At 27.6% G+C, this 18,819-nt stretch overlaps 1 protein-coding gene and 1 long non-coding RNA gene across 2 annotated transcripts; both read left to right on the top strand.

The window, feature by feature from the left end:
• The first annotated feature begins 504 nt into the window (after positions 1 to 504).
• LOC136088482 (uncharacterized) lies at positions 505 to 10,200 on the top strand. Its single transcript, XM_065812284.1, has 11 exons — positions 505 to 750; positions 902 to 959; positions 1,463 to 1,567; positions 4,181 to 4,224; positions 5,149 to 5,395; positions 5,475 to 5,644; positions 6,270 to 7,054; positions 7,155 to 7,336; positions 8,951 to 9,007; positions 9,524 to 9,652; positions 10,061 to 10,200. Exons 1-5 carry the CDS (start codon positions 635 to 637, stop codon positions 5,294 to 5,296), a joined length of 471 nt encoding a protein of 156 aa, XP_065668356.1. The 5' UTR covers positions 505 to 634; the 3' UTR covers positions 5,297 to 5,395; positions 5,475 to 5,644; positions 6,270 to 7,054; positions 7,155 to 7,336; positions 8,951 to 9,007; positions 9,524 to 9,652; positions 10,061 to 10,200.
• A 906-nt stretch (positions 10,201 to 11,106) lies between these two features.
• LOC136088481 (uncharacterized) lies at positions 11,107 to 17,321 on the top strand. Its single transcript, XR_010642202.1, has 2 exons — positions 11,107 to 11,297; positions 12,952 to 17,321. It is a non-coding gene; the product is annotated as an uncharacterized LOC136088481 (long non-coding RNA).
• The last annotated feature ends 1,498 nt before the right edge of the window (positions 17,322 to 18,819 follow it).

Below are 18,819 nucleotides of genomic sequence, written 5' to 3'. Positions count from 1 at the left end.
ACTCCTTTTATGCCATAGAAAGCTAGTTTTTTAAATAGAATTTTAATATCCACAATATCAAAGGCTTTCGAAGGTCTATAAAGATACCACTGCCAAACAATCCTTTATCTAGAGCACTTCTAATATTTTCAGTCAGACTTAATAGGGCAAATGGTTGTAGAATAGTTTGTACTGAAACCAAATTGTAAATCACACAGAGTTGTTAAGGAAACTGTAAACTTTTAACATAACCAATAACATAAACCATTCTAAAAACATGTCTTTTGAAATTTCAGATAAGATATGATTTTTTTTTATATGATATGATTTTTAATTTGATATGAGGTATTTGAAATGTTATCTTTTTTGAAATGAAACTTTAGGTTGTGCTAGTATACAGTTAAATATGATAAGATATGATTTTTTTTTATATGATATGATTTTTAATTTGATATGAGGTAATTGAAATGTTATCTTTTTTGAAATAAAACTTTAGGTTGTGCTAGTATACAGTTAAATGTTTTCTCTATTTTGGTTGTCTAAATACTCGTGATAACACAATGATGAAATTATGTTATAAATTTAAAAGTTCCTTTATTTGTGTCATCACAAGCTAGTGCTTCTATATGCATCTTGTATATGCATTGTACTTCTAATGCTTCTATGGAATGTAAAAGTTAATGATTTTATTGATTTAGGACAGATGCATGCATTGTTTATAAACATCAACATGTTGACTGTGAAAAAACAAAGTATTCAAATCATAGCCAGGTAGCAGAAAAATTTAATCAAAGTTTTAAATTATATCTTTTTATTTGTCACACTTAATGAAACTACAGTAGACTTCCATTTATTGGAATGGTCATTTATTGAAGTTCCCGGTTATTTGAAACAGTTTTCATTTTCGAACTTTCTTTAATAGACTCATGCACTTATTTGAAGTTTGGGTTATACAAAGTAAATTCTTATTCCCTGTGGAGGTATGAATAACCATGAGTTTTCTGTAATTATTTTTGTTACTGGTATATGCAGTTAACATATTATCTATTAGTGAGATATTATTTTATATCAGGTATATCCCCCTACTATAATAATTGCAATATATATATATATATATATATATATATATATATATATATATATATATATATATATATATATATATTGCATATCCAAGGAAGTTGTTTTATGCAGGCACTTACTTTTTGATATTGTAATACTGTAGCAGTAGGCCCACACTTTCTGTAATTTAACAAGAACAATTTATGGCTCTTGAAAAAATAAAATTTTAGATATGTTCTTGATTTTTTTAAATAGTGGGTTATAAACATCACCAAGAACATATATATTTTTATATCTGATTAATAAAATAATAAAATTTTACATTTTTTTAGATTTATATTAGGTGATCATTAATTAAGATCATTTAAATTTATTTGATTTATAATATAATTAGAATATGCTTTTTCTTTGCTTTTCTTAGGTTTCCCCTAATAGTCAGCTCCCATTAGAAATTCAGTATCAGTCATTAAACTGGGAGTGTAAACATTCTGGAGCAATTAAATCTCGAGGAAAAAAAAAGCGTCAGGTAGTTGTAATAACAAAACAATGTTTATAGTTAATATTTTTTTATATTTAGTTATTTCACAATGTTATATAACCTAGCCTATTTGTGTATGAATCCTACCTACCAGTGATTTATTTAGTTTTTATTTATTCCAAACTTTAGCTGTAAGTTTTAACACTAGAAGCCCCAGGTTTTTTTATATACCTAGAAACCCCAAAGTGGATCAATTGATCCAACTTAATATTTATATGCATTTAGACTTATTTCCTTGTTTAAATGTATGAAACTAACAGTTAAAACTGTTAATTTTGATGTAAATTATACAAAATATATAAATTTCTTTCACCCTACATATATATACATAGGTTTTATGCTCAAATTACAGCGCATTTTACTCTAAGTAAAAGTTTAGTAGCATGATTTGCATAAATCTGGATTACTAGCATATTATTTAAATTATTCAAACAGATTATTTAAACGGAAAAAAAACACGAAATAAAATGAAAATATTAGCAAATAAAATAAAACATTGTTCCCGCATATATATTATATATATACTGCCACCACAGTACACTAATATTACTGTTTTACACTATGAAACTTACTACTATATTGCCCTGGAAAAAAATATCGTAGAAGCTAATGATATTATAATGAAACGCCTAAGATCAGCAAACGCTGATGGTGCTTCATCATCAAAAACCTCTGTTGTAGCACATCCTCTTTCAATTGACCAATTAGTTACATATCAACGTCCAAATTGTGTGTCGGCGCAACAGTGTTTGTTCATGTTACAAGAACACTTAGAAATTGACAATGGTGATGAATCAGATTCAACAAAAGAAAATGATGAGGCAGATGTTGTTGAAGATAATATTTCTGATGGCGATAAAATTAATACTTTTATTTACAATTCAGAAAGTAGGAGCAATGATGACGTAGAAGAAAACTCATGCGGTGGAAGTAATGATTTAACTGTTATAACTCAAAGAGATGATGTAAAATGGACTATTGTGTCAAAAGTTGAGGTAACTGGAAGATTTCAAACTCAGAATGTGTTTACTGCCAAGAGCGGAACAACTTCTTGTTGTCGTGATGTTTTGACACCTATTGATGCATTTAGACTAATTATGGATGAAGGGTTTACACGCTTTATCAAAAAATGCACTATTTATGCCAATTTATCAAATGAAGGATGGAATATTAGTGACATTGAACTTGATGCTTTCATAGGGTTAATACATCTTCGCGGATGCATGGTCTGAAAAAAATGGCAACAAAGCTTTTATAGAAACTATGCCGCATTCTCAATTTGAAGACATCATGAAAAACATTAGATTTGATATACGTTCAGAACGTAGAGAGCTCCCCTAAAGTGATAAATTTGTTCTTATGTCATGGGTGCTGACAAGATTTGTAGAAAACAGTCAAAAACGCTATATACCTGTGGAGTCTTTAACAATTAATGAACAGTTGTTCCCAACTAAAGCTCGATGTCGCTTTACACATTAAATGCCTAATAAACCGAACAAGTTTGTAATCAAATTCTGGACTTTAGCTGATCTAAAGAATAAATATTGTCTCAATATCAAACCATATGTAGGTAAAGATGAAAGCCGTGTAGAAAATTTGGGTACTCATGAGGTCATGTCACTAATGGAACCTTATTTTTGCCGTGGGTATAATGTTACTAAAAATAACTTACTCAAAACTTTTGCAAAAGAAAACGTCAATTGTTAAACATAGTAGAAAAGAAATTCCAGCATTTAATCCACTTCCACTTTACGATTCGAATTTCTACATAAATGGACCATTGAACTTAGTTTGACCAGACAAAGAAAAAAAAACTGTAATTTTATTATCAACACTTCATAGAGGGGCAACTAAGCAAAGTGATGGGAAGAAGAAACCAGAGGGAATACTTTATTACAATGCAAATAAATGTGTAATTGATATGTTAGATTATATGTGTTGACAAATGTCAACAAATTCTAAGTGCCGACGCTGGCCGCTAGCTGTTTTCTTCAATATTATGGACTTAACCGGTGTAAACGCTTGGATTATTTAAAAAAAAGTTACACAACAAAAAATTTTGAGACAAAAGTTTCTTTACACTTTATCTGAACAGTTAAGAGAAGCAAATATTACTCACCGAAAATTACTTGCTGCCAACAGTAATACCACAATAGCTACCAACAGTAATACACAATAATCAACTCGTTTGAGATGTCAGATAAAATCAAACTTCAAACGTAATCTGACATCAACAGTATGTGCAAATTGTAAGAAAGCTGTTTGTAAAAAGTTCTTGTCAAATATATGCAAACATTGCAAATAACCTTAATTATTTGACTAAAATTGTTATGTATATGCACATTTTCTATAAGGTGGATCAATTGATCCAGCTTAGGTTTATTAGGTATAAATATTTATAGTCGCATCTCTGAATGGGTTTTTTATGTAGTTTTTCCGCTTTTCAGTAAATTATATCTAAGTAATAAAAGTCATAAAATATCATTTTATCAACATTAAAATTTTAGCTTTAGCAAATTATCAAAGTCGTGATTGGATCAATTGATCCACCTTGGGGCTTCTAGTGTTAATGTCTGTTTTTTTTTGTTACTTTTTTTTTAGACTCATACCTTTGCTAATGGATGTTCTGTGCAAATAACCATTGTGTAAGAATTTTGATTTATAAATGTTATTATTGAATTTCATGTTAGAATACATACTAACTACATGAGTCATTTATGGGAATAAATAAACACCATAGGTCATTTAGAATAAATAAACACTATATGTTATTTAAAATAAATAAACACCATAAGTCATTTAGAATGATTAAACACCCAGTCTTCTCCGTTTAGCGAGCAGTTTTGCGCTCACCCACATGTCTGCCCAAACTTTGGTCAATGTTTTTTCTAGCGCTCTCCAATAATTTTCAAGTGTGTTTATAAATTGCAACAAATCTTTTTTTTTTTCATTTAAAGGTTCTTTTTTTCTATATTAAGAAGTACAAAAAACAGATATTTTTTAAAATCGCGCACGGTAGACAAATAGTGACTTTCCGGCCAGCGCTTTTTTGTGCGCTGTCAGTAAATTTTAAATGGAGAAGACTGAACACCATAGATCATTTAGAATAAATAAACACCATAGGACATTTAAAATAAATGAACACCATATGTGATTCAGAATAAATAAACACCATAGGTCATTTAGGATAAATTTTTATTTTGTTATTATTTATTTATTTTATGCTATATTTTGTTATAAACCATAAATTATATCCAAAGACATTGTTGACTGAGGAAAGGTACAGTGGCAACTAAGCTATCTGACCATGGGACATATATTATGTGTAGGAAGAGCTTTTATAACTTGGATGGTAATCTATTGATTGTCACAATAAATATATTACTCCTGCTCTGTAACATTTAAAGCCGTCTAAATAACACAAGTGTAGGGCCATAACTGTTACAATTTAAAACAAAAAGAAAACAAACACTTTGCTTACAAAAGTACTTTTTGAAACTAGAAAAAAACTTTGTTACAAAAAGTTTCATTTTATGTTTTCATGAATCAGTTTATTTATATGATTACAGATTCAATCGTGTCATGGGTAACTTTGTTGTATCAACATGTCAACTAAACCACAATCATGATGTTTCTCTAGAATTGATAAGGTTATATCCAGAACATCGTTGCCCTTCGGGAAGCTGGCTGAAGATGTTGATAACATGTTATCCGTAAATGGAAATCCTAGTCTTGTTTCACAAGTATTACACAAGGAAGGTTTAGCTGTGCGTGTTAAAGATATGCACAATCGAAAGCAAGTCCTTGTAAAATTAGGTTAATAAATGAAGTTTAATGCTTACATGTTACTATTTTATTTGTAATGCATTCTATTTAGTATTTTTTGTATTATTAGGTTCAACGATGACTGCAAGTATGCGCTCTACACTTGCATTACCAAATGTTCATTTCCGCCTTTTAGAAACAGAAGATCATCAATTTCAAGGTTTGTTTTTTCAAACAGATATGCAAAGAAAATTGTTCTACAAATATGGAGAAATGATTCAGATGGGTGCCACTTATAAGGTTCAAAAATATTAATTTAAATATCTCTGTATCATACACTGTATTTTACTTCTTATGGCATGTAACTTAGTATGTTAAAATTTAAAAACAGGATTGATAGGTTTGAAATAATCTTGGTTTAAACCAAATTATAAATAAATTAACAAAATGATTTGTTGAAAAAAAAATGATTTTTTATAATCACGAACAAATCAAACAGATTTAAAGATTTAATAATAGTAATTGTATAAATTTTCCAAATTTTATAAAAATTTAAAAAAATGAACTAAAAAAATCTCACTCTCTAAGCCTTATTAATGCCTTCCTAAAGTTTTTAATAAGCAAGACATTTTGAATAGAGACAAGTAGATAAAGCACTGCTGATTGACAGATTGACAATTTTGACAATAGACAGGCATTTAAATCTATTACGCCTAGATCAGACACAGAATGAGTTTTGTTTTCTTGTAAGTCTTTATAATTTTGCTTCAAAATGAATAAGAGTTTAAAGCTTTTTTATAGATTTTTATAAAAATTTTCAAGATTTTTTGTTGATGAATTAGCATATTAATGATTGATCTGATAACTGATTTTAATAGAAATTATTGTTTGTATATTGATTTTTTCTATCATTTACCTTTTTTAGTATACACAAAAGATGCTAAACGCCAATACTGAATTGGAGTTTAATTCAACTATTGAAAATTTAAAAGATATACCATGTTTTTACCAATATATTGAGGAAAATTGGATACCATATAAAGAATCTATAACAGCTTTTGGTCGCAAAAATGTACGTCACGTTAGCGATCGTACTAATAATCGAATAGTGAGATTTAGTTTTTTAAAAACTTGTGTTTTCTAGAAATGTTTTTTGTTTCTTTCTTGTGTGCAAAAGTTTATTATACTTGTCTATATACTTAAAATAAATGTTTGTTATACTATGTTAATATACTAGTTTCGTCAAGTTGTATGCTGCTACTGGTAACTTGTTATCCAGTACAACTTAATTCAGAAGGGGCATTTCATAGTAAAAAATTGCTTTAACTCTTCCATAATGGCATTTAAATGGCATTTTGGAGAACCATCTAAACCACACTAGTGTGGAAACACGGTTCTAAAACTTTTTTTTTGAAAAAGGTCATCGTAGCAATACATATTGTTGACATTATTTTAGCTTTCATGGTACTCTAAAGAAATTAATTTCTTCTTCAAAAATTGATATAGATGTTTTAGTGAACAATTTACTGGGTATGTCATCTCTCCGATCTATGGAATCATCGGGATTTTGAAAATAGATTAAAAAATGTTACACTCAACAAATCTTCTCCTTTATTAGAAAAGTATTTTATGATATGTACTCGTTATTCTTCTAATTTATTACATAATGAAGTAGAGATGGCTTGTTGTAATGGGTATACTGTTAGCGAAGTAATTAAATTGTCATTTATTGATATAAGTAATGCTTGTATTATAATAAACTTTCCTATAGCTTGTTTTTTATTTAATTACATTTCTTTTAATACACTAGAATCGTAGCACATCAGGGTTTGTGGTAACCAGCCCTTTTATTCATAATGCATATTATATAGATCTTGATTTTTATTGTTCATGCAATTTTCAAAAAGAAATGGGGCTACCTTGTCGTCATTTGTTTGTGGTATGGATTGCTTGTGAAATAGACTTATTTAGTCCAGAAACAATTGCTTCCAGGTAGGTTCTTTTTTTTGACCATCTTGGTAACTTGAATTTGCATTTATATTATCATTTTAAATATTACATTTAATATTATCAACAATCGTTAAGTATTAATAATGCAGGTGGCTCTTGTCTACTAATACTCCAAACTTGGCCATGAACAACACTACCATCTCTATTCCGCGTGTTACTCCAAATTTGTCACATTCCTAAAGGTTCAATTCTATAATGTTGTTAATGAAAGAAATTGCATCTTACGTAGCTGATCAGCCGCAGAAAACATTTCCATTATATTATGAAAGACTTTCTGGAGTATTATTAAATCTCCAGAAGAAGCTTTTAAAGCTTTAGAGAACATTGAGTCAATTCATTTTGAAATAAACAAAAATGCAGTTGTTTCAGGTTCCTCAAAAATATGTTGATGTCTTAGATAAACAACTAACTGTTAATTGCAGTCTTGACACTGCCATTGTTGCATCAACTGATGTTGCATCAACTGATGTTGCATCAACTGATGTTCATCAACTGATTTTGCAATAACTGATGTTACAATAACTGATGTTGCATCAACTGTTAAAACAACTGAGGCTTCAACAAATGGTGTTGCATTAACTCAATCTAATGAGCGGTGTCCATTTTCAAAACCTTTTACTGAAGAATTATTTTTTGGCACAATACCAAAAGTCTGTGGCAGACCAGCTGCAACCAGACAGCGTGCATTCAAAATATTTGGTACTAAAACAAGTAAGCCTTCATCCTTATTGCCTAAGACCTCTGAATCTCTGCAAGATATTACAATGGAAAGTAGTGTAATCCAAGTTCAACAAAATGACAGTTGCAAGGAATGTGGTTTTGATGATCTTCTCAAAAAAAGAACTAAAACAATTCCTTGGATTCAATGCGATTATATTTGTTACTAACAAAATACTAACTTTTTTCCATTGTTTTTACATTCCAGCGATATATCAATATATATCAATGGAATTAGGGCGCTGCAAATTGAATTTGCTTCCAGGGAAGTTATTTACCCAAAAGGTAATTTAGAAGTTATATTGAGTATGTCAGCTAACTTAGATCCTACAGCTTATTCACTTTTTTTTCCAAGAAATGACATAATTGGTTTGCAAACCTGAACATGCAACATTGTTAGAAATCATGGCAAGAAACTATTTCAGCGATATGCTGCTGATGCATATGTTAAAATTGAAGAGTAGTGTCTTTCATAAAAATAACCAAAGCAAACTGAGAAGCATGCAATATGATGCCTTACATGAAGATGTAAGCAACCTTGGTAACAATCATAATGTTAAACCAGGGTGTGTTATAGTTTTCTATTCACTTAGGAAGTCTTAAAAAAAACTATGAAAGTACTATAGTTATAATTATAAAGTTAAAGTGATAAAAAAGATCTGGTAAACCAATTCTTTTTATTACTTTTTATCTGCAACCCAATATAGTGGTGTGTTTTAAAAAAAATACACAAATTTATTTTCAAATGTTGTTAATTAATAGTTTATGAATAAGTATGTTTTCATGTGTAATAAAGTAAATGTTAATAGTTTATAAAATATATGTTCAAAGTTTATATATGTTTATATTCAGTTTTTTTTTATTTTTATGTTTTAAAAGCGGTGTTACTTAGCAGTGTGTAAAGCAAGATTGTTATCCCAGTGGTCACAGTGCCAGGTGGTCTTAATTTGTGTTAATTATTTTTTACTTAAGACACTTTAGAACTAAGACCAAATATAAATCTTACTATAATCAGTATCAAAATATAAATACTAGAATTTGTTAAGCTGCATGTCTTTTTTTTTTCTTCTTTTTTTTCTTTCAAAGTTACCGATTATAATTTTTTGGACCCATCAGATAAGTGCTAATATTTATAATTGAATTAAAATTCAACCTTATGTATTATCTACTTTTTATTATACTCAACTTTTTGTTTCTCATTACTTTCAGATATTCTTCGATATCGCGACTGAAAAGTTAAAGATTATTATAATAACTTAGTTTTTATGAATGTAATTAATTAGATTATTATCAGATTTGTTGTATATATTTTAGTTCTAATATTAGTCACCGCATTTTTTTACGAATCAAATTTTGTTAAACTTTCATATAACTGATTATAATTATCCTAAAATTAAATGATTTTTTTTTTTTTTGATATTCAAACATAATTGTTTTTTTGTTTTTTTTTAGTTGCCATTGCTTTATTAGTTTGCTTACTGTTGAAACATGGTTTTAATTTAGTAAATTTATATGATATGAAATTTACTGTGTTAATCATTATTCACAGTTATGAAAAAATCAAGATTCTAAACTATTGAGGTAACATTAAAAGTCTTTTTTTAATGGTTAATTGTGCTATAGCTATTTTGTGCTAATATATTTTTTTGTCATTGTCATTAAAAACAACTTAAGTTATGAATATAATAATTTGTTGTAACTTTTTTTTTAACACAGTGCCTTTGAAACACAGTCTGTCTCCTCTCGATTTAACGAAAGTTTATTAATAAAGGAGAGTATTATTGGAACACTATTATTACTAAGCTCTTATGTAGTTTTTGGTACCATAATTATGACCATGTTTAAGAAATGTTTTACGAGTCACTAATTCATGATCACAATAATATGTAAAATAATGCTCCCTTTATTAATAAGCTTACTTATTCTAAAATACAATAATAAATATGTAAAATAATGCTTTTGTAGTTCAAAATGATCTTTTTTTTTTAGTTTAGGTATGGTAAGTTGTACTTAGCTTTCCTTCTCTGGTGCATGCTGTTATTAAAAATAACTGAAAATCCGGGACAATGGCAGCCCTATATATAGATAAATTTGTATTTTATATTTTTCATATAATATATCAAGTTAAATTGTTATTTAATTATTACAAGCTCGTATTACGGGTTGCTTACTGCTAATATAACATAAATAATTTTAAAATAAAGAAAGCGATTAGATGTAAAAATATAAAATCTTAAGTACCTAGGATAATGTTATGTTTTTTAAGTTATTAATATACTTCTAAAAATTATTATTTTAGCTTCGAGATAATGCTGAGTCACTTTTATTTATTGTATTTTTTACTTAACTGCACATGGTAGTAAGATCTTATTCTGGCCATGTAATTCATACACCCAGAAATGTAAGATATTTATATTAAATGGTTTACATCATTTAATACAAATTGACTTAAAATATTTTATGCTTTACAATATTTGAATTGTGGCTTTTAAATTGACTTAAGAATTAACCTTGTAATCAAAGTTTAAATTTATAATATAGATAATTCTTTCCGATTTGCAATATTCCAGAATCTATAAATAATAACTTCACGGTTGAAATTTGGTCAAAGTTGCTGAGTTTTTGTCAAATTCGTTTACCTTCTTTCATCTTTGTCTGTGCAGTTTTTACTTATAAGAAATAAAATTATGCCCTCAATGCTGAAAGTATTAATTTTCTAACAGTTTATGATTGTCGCATAGGCCTATTTGTAAACACTTTTTTTTTTCAAACAAAATTGTAAAGATGAGGCTGGAACTTGGTCACTTAACCCTATATTGAAATCTATTAGACATTAAAAGACTCTTAAAATCTATTAGACATTAAAGTCGTAAAAATAGTTTGAGAAAATATTGGTTGCTATGCAACTACTAATAGTCCTTTTTCGTTGGTTAATCAAAATCAATTTACTCGGACTCAGCGCGTTTGCTAAATAAGCTCCTCATTTAGTATTAAAATATGCAATAACATATTAACAATACTTTTGCCATAATAACAATACTTTTATAGGGAGCGACCAAATTTGCTAGTTCGATATTAGGCATTATATTATAAAAGAACTTATTGTCTTCCTACTCACCAAAAATAAGAACCAGAAGAGTTTTTCTTACTTAACTGGCTTTGAGCGAAAAAAAATTTAAAGTCAAGTCTATTTTTTCGGGCAACGCACGTTTAGTATTTATGTTAAGTAAGTATTCAAAGTACTTATTCAGGGAAAGTAGATCAAGGAGCAATTGTATAAGCCATCAAGGAGCAATTCTTCCATCAATCAAGGATAATAATGTTTAAATTGCAAAAATAACACATGTTGACCCAAGTCAGTTTAAAATATGATTTTCATTTTACAATTTCTTTTAACAAAGAACTTTTTCTACCTTATGTTTATAAATTCAAAAAAAAATTATAAAAAACTTAAAGTGCACCATTTTTTGTATTTTGATCATTTTTATACTTAGATTTTATTGACACTCATCGATGTTTTAAGATTAGTGAAACTGTATTGTGAGCAAGATAAATAATTCTGTGGCGGTATTTACCGCCACTTAAGTAAAATATCCGCTATTTGTCATGGTTTGTTTTGATTTACATTTTACCGCCACTTTAGCTTATTTTAAAGCTTAGTACGGCGGTATTTACCGCCACTTTAGCAACGTGCTTTATATATATATATATATATATATATATATATATATATATATATATATATATATATATATATATATATATATATATATATATATATATATATATATATATATATATATATATATATATATATATATATATATATATATATATATATATATATATATATATATATATATATATATATATATATATATATATATATATATATATATATATATATATATATATATATATATATATATATATATATATATATATATATATATATATATATATATATATATATATAATATATATATATATATATATATGTATATATATATATATATATATATATATATATATATAATATATGTATATATATATATATAATATATGTATATATATATAATATATGTATATATATATAATATATGTATATATATATAATATATGTATATATATATAATATATGTATATATATATATATAATATATGTATATATATACATATATATGTATATATATATACATATATATATATATATATGTATATGTATATATATATATATATATATATATATATATATATATATATATATATATATATATATATGTTATAATATAATAATTTATATGTATGCATTTTGTGTTTGAGAGCGGCTGAATCTATAAATGTAGGTATAGCTTATATAGTATTATTTTTAGCACTTCCCTAAACGACTACTTCTATGCCCTTATTGTTATTGACAATAATCTATCGATATATTAATTTTCAATTCATATATGATGTTTTTCTTTGTATTTACTTATTTGTTTTTTCATTTCGGATTTATCACATAATGGATTTATGCGATATAGAAGAACAAAGTATTGTAAATTTTTATGAATTTCTTAAAAAAATCCACTATTAATTAGTCTAGTCAACGTCTAAACTTCAACGTTGCAAATGTCATTTTTAAGTAGTTTCTAGGCTTTTCTAAATGCGTTTCTTATTCACATGGTTTTAAAAGCAAGGTCTACAAGCAAATTTGAGCTGAAAATTTTTTCTTAGCCTTTAAGGAGAATTGATGTTGTTCTTTGTTTAATTTAATTTGTTTAAATATATTAGTTTTAATAAATAAATGTTTGTTTGTTCTTGGTTTTTTACTTCTTTGTTTTCAGATTCTTAAGTACTAGGCAACTTAGCTAAGCAAGTTTTGTTTTATCTTTTAGTGCAATTGGAAAGAACTGAAGTGCTTTTTAGTCACAGTATAACTGGTACTGATTTGAGTAAGTTTACTATTTTTTTATTTATTTTATATTGGATTTATTTTATATTAGATATATATTTTATGTATTTAACATGGAAAACTGACTGTAATTTGTTGATCACTTACTTGAATAATTTGTGCATTGTAGTCTAGATTCTTTGTTAAATTAAAAATAATTGATGCAAATAAATATTGTTTAATATTTTTGATAGATCTAGGCAAGATGAAATTAATCATTGTTGAAATGTAAGAAATGCTACTCAGCGAGCAGAAAACTTACTTGTCAGAATTCAGTGTCAAGCAGTGTTAATGTCTGTTAATTTGATTTTACTTTAGGCAATTTAGAACAAAGCAAAATATACATTTTACCATTTATAGTAACAATAACAGTTTTAAATTTAAATGATTTTAAATTTTTTTATAATTTCAGACAAAATTATGTTCTTTTTTTTTTTTTAGTTGCCTTTTTCATCACTTGATTAGTTTGCTTAGGGGAGAGGGGGGCACATTAGGACACTTTTTTAAAAAGATATTACAGATTTCGTATTGTTTGACAAAAAATTAAATTTTTTGCTGAAAAAGGTAGTTTATGTATTCGTTCAAAGCAAAGTCGAGCTAGTTCAAATAAATTATGGTTGTTTTTTTTCTTAAAATTGAAGCTACCAATAGTCCAAAACTACCCCACAAGAGGGGGTAGTTTAGGACAATGTTAAGGCAGTTTAGGAAATATAATAAAAAGACAAGAAATGTTTATTAAAACTTAATTTTTTCGTTTAGCAGTAATTATTAACAATAACAGAATCAACAGAATTATTAGGAGTAACATAATTATTCTTATAAAGATCTCAAACCATTAATGAGTTTTTTTGTATATTCAAATAAACTAAAATGAAAATGCTATTCAATCACGCATCACTCTTATTAATAAAAAGATAATAAAAAAAACAAAAAGTTTGAATATAAAATGGATGTAGATAAACATAAAATTTTTCTTTTTGTTCGAATTGAGAGAATTCATAACATTCAACTAAGTTTAAATGTAGAAAAATCAAATTTAAATATTATACCAGAACCTCTTGAAATGCTTCCTGCATTGTTTGGCATAGGAAGTTTAGCTAAGACTTCTGCAATTGGCACCGACCACTTATTTTGTATATTAGGAAAGTAAAATATATTAAATCCTACTTTTTTATTCAACAAATTAACAACCAAAAAGTTTCCATTTATTTCTTCAATTCTGCAAACAAAAGCTAACGTTGCATTGTTAACTGTTGAAGCACATTGGACTAAATAAAAATCTCCTTGATTTAATGCTTCTGTTTTCAATTTTTTTGTGTATACAACAGGCTTGTCTTTAAAATTTAAACTTGTTTTATTTTGCAAACAAGAATTACTTTTATTGTGCATACAGGTAGAGCCAGAGACTATTGCATTAATTTTTTTTTTTTGGGGGGGGGGGGATATGCTTGTTAAATATTTTCTGTTTTGTGTAAGTTAAAGATTCTGTTTTTGGTGGTCTTTCTGGTGTGTCTGTTAAAATTATTGATCTTCCTTTTTCTCTGCCTCTTGATGTTTTCTTTCTTGGATGTGCTCTTGGATATTAAATAAACACAGATAGATTTTAAAATTTCAAATGTTAGTGATCATTCTATAGTAAAAACTTATGAAGCTACTGTGCCTATGTAGCTTTTTTTATTATTGTCATTAATACTAGATTGATAAGAGATGTAATTAAGGCTTTGGTTTGTTGCCTCTGAACAGTCAAAATCTTCATTTGTGAATGCATTTCTTGAAAAGGAAAAATACCACATTTTTTGAACCCTGCAGTAATATTATTTGGTGTAAATGAGCTATTATATGCAGGGGTTACTATACTGGCTAAATCATGAATTGTTATAGTTCTTCCTGGGTGATTTAACAACCAGTCATTTTGAGATACAGAAAGTTTTTGTTTAAAAGGACCCAATACTGAAACATCAAGAGGTTGAAGTCTATGTGTACAATGTGGTGGGAATGTAAGTAAAACAATTCCATTTTCTCTGCAAAAATTGATTGCATTAATAGTACAATGGCTTTCATGGTTATCTAGTAATAACAAAATCTTGTTTTCTTTATTGCACTTTGAATGGAGCTTTAAATGTTTGAGCACTCGTATAAAAAGTTCTCCTGTCATCCATCCACTACTAGGGTTGTTAGCAAATCCAACACAACCATTAGGTCCTCCTGTTAGCATACGCTCTTGAAATCTTGCTCTAGGATAAATAAAAACTGGTGGTATAGTGTTTCTAACTGCATTAATAATAGCACACATAGTTACAAGCTGCCCTCTTTCAGCTGAGACGTTTTAACCATTTTGCTTTTGACCTCGCTGAGCTATGACATTAGGTGCCTGTACAACAGTCATGACACTTGTTTCGTCTATGTTAAATATGCGAGAATATTTTGACTTACAGAGTACTCTCTCTAAATTGAGTTGAAATTCATTCACATTTTGTAGGTTAAAACTTGTTGCTCTTGATAGACTTTTATTTTCTGGTTTGTGCAGAGAAAGCTTTTTGTGTCTTATCATAAACCTTTTCATCCATTCAATGCCAGCAATTTTATTTTGGCTCCATAGTTCAGGACATTTTTTCAAAGCATAACTATATTCATATGCTAAAACTCTAGCTTGGTAATAAGTTAAACCATAATTTATTTTTGATGATTTCAACATAATTTTCTAACAATGCATCTTCTGCATTAGTAAATACTTGATTCACAGAATATTTGGTTGAAAAGTTATCACTTTTCGATTTTCTATTATTTCTGAGCATTTTTATTCTGTAAGCTAATGTACTTTTAGAGAACCCAAATACACCTGCAGCTTCTCTTAACTTCATTGTTTTATCAAAAACATGTTTAACTGCAGTTTTTAAATTTTCCTCGTTTATAAATCTTTCACATTTTTTTTTATAGTTGCGCACCATTTTTAAACTAAGTATAATTTTATTTGAAGATAAGTTTGTTATGATCCACGCAACACGTCCTAATGTGCCCCGTGAAAATCGTCCAATGCTGCCTCAACCCTGATCTCAGGAAACATTCCACAATTTTTTTGTGAAGAATTTATGTTTTATCGTTGAATTTTTTTATTTATGTCACAGAACATATACCTTTCACATAAAATGCAAAAAATAATTCCTTGGGTGGAGTAAGTTTCTTTGTAAATCCTTACACTTAAGAATTAAAAAAATTAGAAAAAATATCAAAAACCACAAAACGTTTGTAGGAAAGCTACCTGACTGCCTTTGTGAAAGAAATTCTATGACACTTATGTGTGAAAGTACTTTCAGTCGACGAATAAATTTAACTTTGTTGAAGAGTTAGTATTTTTTGGATTATTCGCATTGTCCTAAACTACCCCTGTCCTAAACTGCCCCCTCTCCCCCACTGTTGAAACATGGTTTTAATTTTGTAAATTTAATATGATGTGAAATTTACTCTATTAATCATTAGTCAACAGTTAGAGAGAAGCTGGAGCTTAATTAAGAAATGCTGGAAATTAAATCAAGGTAAAAATAATTTTGTTTACTGGTAACATAATAAAACCAGTTACTACTATTTATTGTGTTTTTTTTTTCTTTTTTTAACATGCTGCTTTGGAAACACTTTCTTTCTCTCCCTCTCTCTTTCTCTCCCTCTCTCTTTTAGATGAGAGGGAGAATTAATAAAACTTATGTAATTACTGAGCTCTTACGTATTTCTTAATACCACAATTGATAATGACCATTTATACTATAATTGTCCCTCGATTGTTTAAATATTGTAATAAATAAAATCTTCTTAGTTTGAGTATTTTGTTTGATAAAATATTTTATTAAGTCGTGGTGTTATTTACCAGTGTTACTACATTGTGTTGTCTGGTCTTTTTAAAACCTTTTCTTTTTTAATTACTCTGAAGACAGTAATGTGTGCTTACAAATATTTTATGCTATGCGCTATTGTTACTGTGTTTTGTGTGATAGACCTAGGCTGTTATAGCTATTTTTTTATTCTATGTATTTTCTGCTATATTATCATCCTAATTCTACTAACAATAAAATGCAAGTAATACTTTTTTAATTCAAAATTGTAATTTTTTATTTATTTTTTAGGTATTTGCAGGCTATACTAGAATTTCTTTTTCTGGTACCTGTATTGTGATGGATTTTAAAAAGAACTTAACTGATGTTAATTTATCGTCTTTATGTCGTTAACTATAAGCAATGACTCTGCTGATAGGGAGTCAAAGTTAAAATATTATTTATAGATAAATTTTTATTTAATTTTCTAGATAATATATCAAGTTATTAATGTGTTTTTGTTATTAATGATTTAATTACTCATAACCCGTATTAAGGGTTGCTTACTTCTAGTTTTTTATTATTGCTACTGTTGTAAATTTCTACTGTTATTATAATTGTAGTTGTTATTGTTATTACTACTATTATTATTACAATGATTATTACTGTATTATTACACAGGTCAACAAAAAATTTTTTTTCCTGGTGCCGAGCAAACAATTTGTTTTTTGTATAGCATTCCTCATTTTAATTTCAAATATGCAACCCAGTTTTCACAATCACGTTAAGTTGTAAAGATAGTTGTAAACATTTATAACATTTGCACTTTCAATAAAATTGCAAAAGCGAATTTAAAAATCGCGAAAAAAATCATATAGTTGGGCCGATAATGGTACCAACTGTTAGCCAACTGTTTTATTCCTGTTGGCCGTTAATGTTACCAACAGTTTATGAAACAGTTGGCTAAGTGTTGGTAAAAGCGTTACGTTTTTTTCACGGTACCAACTAAATAGCCGACTGTTGACCCAACTGTAGCTAACAGTTGGTTATTAGGATCGGGCCAACTACTTACCAATTGTTCAATGTTTACTGAGCACTAGTTAGATTGGAACTATACTTGGATTTAACAAATTTCATAGTCAAAAATAAAGATTCAAATGTATATGTTGAACCAAAAATTGAAATAAGTTTAATACTAATCCTTTTTGGTCGAGGATACTTAACTTCAGGAACCATTTTCCAAAAGTCCAATAAAGTTAGTGCTTTATGCAGCATTTGAAGATTTTGATCTTTTTGGAGATCTAGTAATTCCATTTCAAATTGAGATGTTTCTTCAAGTATATTTTCTGGTATTGGACAACCATCACTAACAATATCAATTAAAAAAGGGTTTACTAAAAATGCTAATAATGACTTAAGAGCATACAAATCTTTAAACCTGCTTTGAAAGTCTTCGAAATAAATTCTGCAGTTTTTCCCGGTATTATTCAGTCTTATGATCATCATACTGAATTGTAGGATTAGGATTATGAATCATCTTCTTCATTTGAGGAAAATGATTAAAAGTTTTTATGGCAAGATCTTTCTGAAATTTTTTTTTGAAAACTAAATATAGTCTGAGCAAGATCAAATATATATTTTTCTTTAACCTGAAGCAACAAACTCAGATTTAGCAAAATTTGCATTAAATCAGTTAAAAATAAAAGTTCTTTCAAAAAATTCACATCGTTAAAAATTTCAAATGTTTTCTGCTTTTCAAGCAAATAACATTTAATTGGTTCTAATAGTTCTACAAACATATAAAGAACGTCACTACTTGAAAGCCATCTTACAGCACAGTAAAACGACAAATTACTTGGTTTGTCAGCAAGATTAGTTTACTAATGAAATTTTTAAACAGTCTGTGATTTTTTGCATTTGATCGAATATAATTTACAATCTCCTGCACTGATTTAAAAACAATTGGAAAATTAAAATATTTTGCTGCTAAATGTTCTCGTTGAATCACA

This window comes from Hydra vulgaris, chromosome 12 (assembly GCF_038396675.1).
Source record: "Hydra vulgaris chromosome 12, alternate assembly HydraT2T_AEP".
In the NCBI taxonomy this organism is placed as follows: domain Eukaryota; kingdom Metazoa; phylum Cnidaria; class Hydrozoa; order Anthoathecata; family Hydridae; genus Hydra; species Hydra vulgaris.
Note: the sequence above shows the minus strand (reverse complement) of the source record. Positions and strands in the feature narration are given on the sequence as shown.

Excerpts from the sequence above, each read along its gene's own strand:
- LOC136088482 (XM_065812284.1), top strand. The coding sequence starts at position 635 with ATGCTTCTATGGAATGTAAAAGTTAATGATTTTATTGATTTAGGACAG. Across the intron at positions 960-1,462 it reads AATTCTTATTCCCTGTGGAG|GTTTCCCCTAATAGTCAGCT; the intron begins GTATGAATAACC and ends TGCTTTTCTTAG. Across the intron at positions 4,225-5,148 it reads TCTGTGCAAATAACCATTGT|ATTCAATCGTGTCATGGGTA; the intron begins GTAAGAATTTTG and ends ATATGATTACAG.